General features: G+C 32.5%; 3 protein-coding genes across 6 annotated transcripts in view; 1 reads left to right on the top strand and 2 right to left on the bottom strand.

Annotated features, from left to right (window-relative positions):
- LOC109540636 (elastin) overlaps positions 1–6,460 on the bottom strand; it is a 109,952-nt gene that overhangs the window by 1,847 nt on the left and 101,645 nt on the right. The window lies entirely within an intron of this gene.
- LOC109540621 (protein madd-4) overlaps positions 1–6,460 on the top strand; it is a 247,918-nt gene that overhangs the window by 199,723 nt on the left and 41,735 nt on the right. The gene's annotated exons all lie outside the window — the stretch shown is intronic.
- Positions 107–1,247, bottom strand: LOC109540628. Its single transcript, XM_019909064.2, has 2 exons — positions 1,167–1,247; positions 107–609 (listed from the first exon to the last, which is right to left on the bottom strand). The coding sequence occupies exons 1-2, from the start codon at positions 1,182–1,184 to the stop codon at positions 163–165; spliced, it is 465 nt and encodes a 154-aa protein (XP_019764623.1). The 5' UTR covers positions 1,185–1,247; the 3' UTR covers positions 107–162.

Below are 6,460 nucleotides of genomic sequence, written 5' to 3'. Positions count from 1 at the left end.
CGACCGAAGTTTTTTTCAGATTTTTTATTAGAAGTTAAACGTAACACTCATACGTGTGTTTGTTAACACTGTGTTGTAAATGTTAAAACCATGGAAAAGCCAAGAATCCATTTTTATTTCAGATAATTTATTAATTTATTTACATCAAAGCCTAATCACTATTTAGTGGTAATATTCGGGTTTGTAAGATCCATCATCGAAAAGTTTTTCAGTGATGTCATGAACGTAGGCGCCTTCAAGCCCGGATCCAGCTGGGGTCAAACCATAGGGAGAATTAGCCAAAGGGATAGCTCTCAATTCCTGCTTGTAGCTGCCATCGTCGTACAATTTCTCGTTGATGTCTTGAACGTAGGCTCCTTCAAGCCCAGAACCTGCTGGAGTCAAACCGTAGGGGGAAGCTGCCAAGGGGATGGCGCGCACTTCTGGCTTGTAAGAGCCGTCATCGTAGAGTTTTTCGGTGTTTTCGGCAAGATATTGTCCTTCAACTGCTGGGTATGCAGATCTAAGGAGAATTGGGGATGCGCCGTAGGTCAGAGCTGGGGCACCTACGTATCCGTAGGCTACTTGTCCAGCGCTAGCCATAGCGACGACTCCCAAGATAACAACTCCCTAAAGGAAAAAATTTGTATTAGTATTAATCGCATTAACATTTATGTAGTATGGCAGCAGCCTAAGAAAGACCAGATGCAATTATAAGGAAGATGGAAATACATGGACCAGCAATCCAGTAGGGCTTGGGTTTGTTGTATATGTTCGCTTTTGAGAAGCCGCAAACCAAATATGTTTATAAAAGCCATTTATCCGCGAAAATCGAATTAACCACGCTCTCAATTCGGAGAAAATCACGAGAACATGTTGGACACCAAGCTTATACTCGATTACATTTTTGCAAGTGAACAAAAATACGAACTTAGAAAAACCATGTTTAATAAGTTTTAAGAGAACATGTAAAGTTATTAAAAGTTTAAGTTGAGAATTTTAAAAGATAGCCCGAAGACATTTTACGTTATACAAGCCTGGGTTATCGGGAATCAAAAACCGCATTCAACGAACGCAAATACTTAAAATCCGGTAGAAAATCACTGAATGGCCCTGTAAAATTATGTTGTAAACCGCACTATATGCAACACCAGAACCAATTATAATTACGTAGGTTGACCACTTACACTGACGAATGCGTTCATTTTGATAGACCTTGTTGCTGTTCTGTACAAACCCGAACAAGTGATACCTAATACAGTTTCTTTTTCCAATTTATATGATTTTTGCAGCCTTGCCAATTGATCGCGCCCGAAATTTTGCGCGTACATTTTCGTTTTCGCGCTCTTCAGAAGCATTTCCGCAGGGCCTGCATTTTCTCCTCCATAAGCCGCGTATGTGAAGAGTACCTAATTTGTAATGACAATCAAGAAATTGAAATTTAAAATTTTATAATAAAAGCTTTATCATTCATTTCTAATCAGAACGATTAATCAGCTACATTATTTATCAGAATTTAATTTGAGTTTTTATGTAATGTTAAACATGTGTACTTGGCATGACTCTTAAGGTCTGCATAGGTTTCGTGATTTACAACTGTACTATACATTCTATAGTGATTATTATTAAAGTGCACCTCGTTCAAAAATTTATCATTTATTCTCGAACTATGGACAAATTATGCGCAATGGCGAAAATTGGCGCTTTCCATCAAAATTAATGAATAGGATAAAAATTTCGAAAGTGTTTCCCGATATTTATTCAACCATTTTTATAGAACCCAAATCCGTATATAAAAACTATCGAAATATCTGAAGTATTTGAATATCCACACAGTTCATCATTCACATTTGAAAATATGAAAATATACGTTTGCTTCTTCTTATCTTGAGAATCTTGATAGTCATACAATCACTTTTCCTATTTACCATTTCTGTATGTTAATATTTGTAATAATTACTAATTGTCCATATTTTTTGGAAGCACCAATAATTATATTTTAAGATGTAATCTATTCGAACTAAAACCAGCCTCCTGCACAAGAGTACGTTATGTTCGTTAATTGAAATCGATGACTAATAATTAATAATTGTCATAAAACATTTAATAAAATTACTGTGAAAAAGACAGGCTACTAAAGACAATTTAAAGTAAATCTTCAGTACTTCAAAAACCATTTATTTTAGCTAACTTGCTTTTTTAAAAAACACTATTTTTACTAGAGTTTATGTCTGTGCCATAAACACAGACAGAGCATTGGTAAACATCTCACTAAGACCAGTAAAAGGAGCTTTAGGAATGAAAAGGCAATAAATACAGCCCAATACACTTTTATTTGACCGCCATACTATAAAATTTTATGCGCTTTAATCTAATAGCCGGAAGGAAATTATGTGTATTTTTCATACAAAGTTTTCAAAAGTTTTCCTGTATTTCTCCCCGTTGCCCGGAACCCGATATATGAAGGCTGACTTGGGTTATTCTCTGTTCCTGTGGCCTCAACAATATCTATCGATGCCTACAAAAATAACCATAACATGAAAATGTTACATATTTACTAAGCCCTGTTGTTAAGGTTTGGGATAACAAATTTGGAAACAAATTGCTAAATTTTTATAATACATAATACGTTTCAGACACCAGCGCTTGTAGAATTTATAATTTTAACAAATTTAATTCTTAAAAATAACACAAAATGTACACACTTCTAATTAAAGCAACTTCTAATTAAAACAACAAGCATTTTTAAATTTATGAATTAATAAGCTAAGTAATTTTATTTTTGATGATCATCATTTAAATATAACTTGTTTGCACTGCATGTATTGTTTGTGGTAGCTCGATGGTAAACACAGATTTTATATTGTCCCAGAATTATATGTTTAATATCGGTAGTGAAACACCAAAGTTCGTAAACTAAGCGCCTTTTATAGGCCCATGTAACTTGTGATGTTTGGATTCGTTTTATGCTTCTTTGGTTAATTTGTATTTTTAATCTTCAGTCATCTCTTGATTGTCTGTGTGAATACTGTTAGCTACGCTATGATTAAATGTGATTTGGCTGAGGGTGAATCAAAAAAAATATGTTTATATATCTTAACGCCTCTCCATAAGTATGAGAGTAAATGATCTATTCTTCAGATTAAGATGTCCCTAATACGAATTAATACTATGCAAAAGTGGTATTTTTTCCTTTCTTGTTAATAAGTATTGAACTGATTTCATTTAGCTTAATTATATAAAAATAAGACTCAACGATTTCAACAAAAACAACGCTGGTGTATATATTTTTCAGTTTACCACCAATAACATAAACTAACTAGAATAACGCATATATTAGCGCTACCATTATTTATCATTTCTAGCTCGTTATATCATATAATTTTATGAATGGAGAAGATTTTTACAACTTGCTATTCACGTTACGTTCATTCAATCGACGGTATCATCATCACGAATTGCGGTGAATAAATCGCTTCATGCTGCGATCGTCGAGTCATTGTACCACATTAGAATTAGATTATAGTATCTATTAATGAAACTGAAAACTTAAAAGTAATTGCTATAGACTGAGAATAAATTGAGGCAAAGGACATTTGCCAAAATTGCTCTTCTTTGAAAATTAATTTATAATTGAACTTGCGTCTTTCTGTTACATGCATTATTGAAGAAACAATATTTGACAAAATATGTGTTTTTTTAATCTAGCGCTACCTGTCTTATTTGTCTTATAAATTCGTAATACGCAAGATAAGAAGAAATTTAATAAAATATGTAAGGCAATCAAAGCAAGCTGTTTGCTCAGTCTTTGATCAAACAATACTGAATATAAAGGGCTCCTGGCCAATATGGATGAAGATGGAAGCAGACAAGCAAGACATGTTTCTTGGCAATATTTTTACAAACAAAAAGTGATACATATACCGGTTAACATTTGCTTTTTCTATAATTAAATGTTTAGTCCCTGTATCAGTTATGTGGATAAACTTGATTTAAAATCAGAAACCATATATTTATTGTAAAATGTCAAGGCTAAAATTTCAAGTTATTGTCTTCGAACGAACTTGACTTGCAGTGATAGCAAATGTTGGAGACAAAAATGGGAATGTGTGAACGACAAAAAGTTGCATTAAATTTTAGATTGGCTCATTATGATTAAACGTTTAGCAAGGCCGATTGATTTGCCCACTCGGTTATTGCAAACGGTTTGATCCCATAGATCGTAGCAAAAAATATTTCATTAGTTTTAAAAGTTTGCATTACATACATACGGTCTTTTGCTGAAAAACCCCTTATAGTGATTTGTATTATTTGACACGAGTACAGGATAATTCTTAAATTGATACATTTCTTTAACTGTATATTAAATAGATTTTTTGCATTGTGCATCCAAATATGTGTAAAGTGTTATGAAGTGTGTGACGCAGAATGTTTTGGATGGAGACACAATATTTTTTAATATCGTCTGTAGTTGCACCCTCAGCAACCTTAAAGATATAATTATTTATTCATATCTTCACCATTGCGAATATTACCATTGACTCAATTTTCTCAGCTGCGAAAGAAAGGGCACAGTCGGAAAAGCCCACTTTTATCAGAAGCATAAGACGTACATTTTATTTGTTTCGCGTATTTGATTAAATTCTGGAACACTTAGTGTTATATATTTGAACGTTCGTATATCAGAAAATTGCAAATAAAAGAAATTTTCCCCGTTGTTTAACTTAACGTAACTTTTGGGGTTAGTCATAACAATTCATAACAGTTTATTGCATAATTTACCAACTCATTAACAAGCAGTGTTTTAAGCCATTTAAATGAGGCAACAATACAGTTGTGCATTCTGACGAATATTTTCATTGAAACTGCTGCTCAGTGACATTGATGATTTGGACGCTTAACTATTTCAGACTTTCACTTGCCAAAACTCAAAGAAGAAAAGCGATTACATTGCAACTAATGTTCCACAATCTGATTCGACCTTCCATTTCAGATCCGATTCTCTCATTTTTCTCCGTAATCTCGTGGACAACTTACTCGCCTTGCACTAGAATAAAAATATTAAAATAAATGGTCCGTTAAGTAACTGGCTGCTTTTGATCTTCAACGTTGCACTGCTAATAGGGAAAAGTTGACTAGTTTAGACCGAGTCATTGTTTGTTCCACTAAGCCCTTGAACACGATATTAACATATTTAAAGGCAACTTTAAAGAACTGAAATTGGTTCAATATGTTAATTAAATTAAATGGAAGCATTAGTTTGAATTTAGTTATGCTTGTTTTTAACATTAATGTCTGTTTACTTCATCAATTTATTTATGTTTTAACGCTTCATCTTATTCCTAATTGCTTGTGTGAGTAGGAGGATTTATTAACTTAAACTACTTTTGGAGCTACTTTCTAGCTTTTCTACTTTTTAGCTTTTACTAATTTATTAAGAGATCAATCTGATCTGAAAACATAATAATTCTGTATACGCTTTTGTTGAAATTTGGTTTTCGGTCTATATACTTGTACGCACAGGGGCGAATCCAGCTTTCAAGTCAGGAAGGGATCACGTAGTAGGAACTGAGTATTTTGTTGTCTATGAAATTAGGAAAATTATCGTTAGCCGACATAACAATATCAGACATTTAGGTGCAAGATTATGCTAAAATTTCATGTTTTTCGTTCCCTTTTTGCTCATTTATCGGAGCAATAGAACGCTCATTTCTACATCACACCAGAGAGAACTAAATGACCTTTTTATAAAGTTAACAATTGATAAAGAAATGTAGGCAGTTTTCTCAAAAACGGCTTGATTTCCAAAAAAAATTTCTACGTGTTTTTATTTAGTTGCAAAATCGACTCGAACATGACGGTGCTTTTTTCAATGTTTCTCAAAAACCATTGGAGCCACAGAATTCGTTTTGGCATCGTTGAATAGAGAATTGAAAACTCGATTAAAACGACATGAGTGAGGATATTCGAGCAGTTTTGACCCAGAAATCGAAATTTAACTTAAAAGACCATAGTTTTCTATTAAACTTGAGCGTTTAGTTTAGTCTTATTATTATTATTTTTTTTACAAACTTCTTTTTGGGTATTTCGCCTCAAAATTTTTTGTCTTTAAAAAAGACAGAATTTCCTCACATTTTTTATTACAGATTGATAAATAGTGATTATTATTATTATTAGACTCAAATCACCCGATAATGGTTAAAAACGGTATCGTAAAAAGTCTATATGATGAGCAAAAATAATTTGCAATCAATCTAATTTTTCCAAAGAAAAACAATTTATAAAAGAAATTCTAAATTTTAATAATTGTCCAAATTTTTTTATTGAAAAATGTTTTAACGAAATTGAATTCTCACGAACAAAACAAAATCAAAATAAACCTATAACGAACCTTTTCATTCCATTTATTCCAGGACTTTCAGATCAAATTAAACGAGTAGGTAAAAAATTTAATATTAGGACTATCTTCAAAACTGAAAAT

The sequence above is a fragment of the Dendroctonus ponderosae genome, unplaced genomic scaffold, assembly GCF_020466585.1.
Source record: "Dendroctonus ponderosae isolate FM_Combo_2020 unplaced genomic scaffold, Dpon_F_20191213v2 Dpon_F_20191213_6, whole genome shotgun sequence".
Lineage (NCBI taxonomy): Eukaryota > Metazoa > Arthropoda > Insecta > Coleoptera > Curculionidae > Dendroctonus > Dendroctonus ponderosae.
The sequence above is the reverse complement of the archived record's forward strand: the minus strand, read 5'-3'. Positions and strand labels throughout refer to the sequence as shown.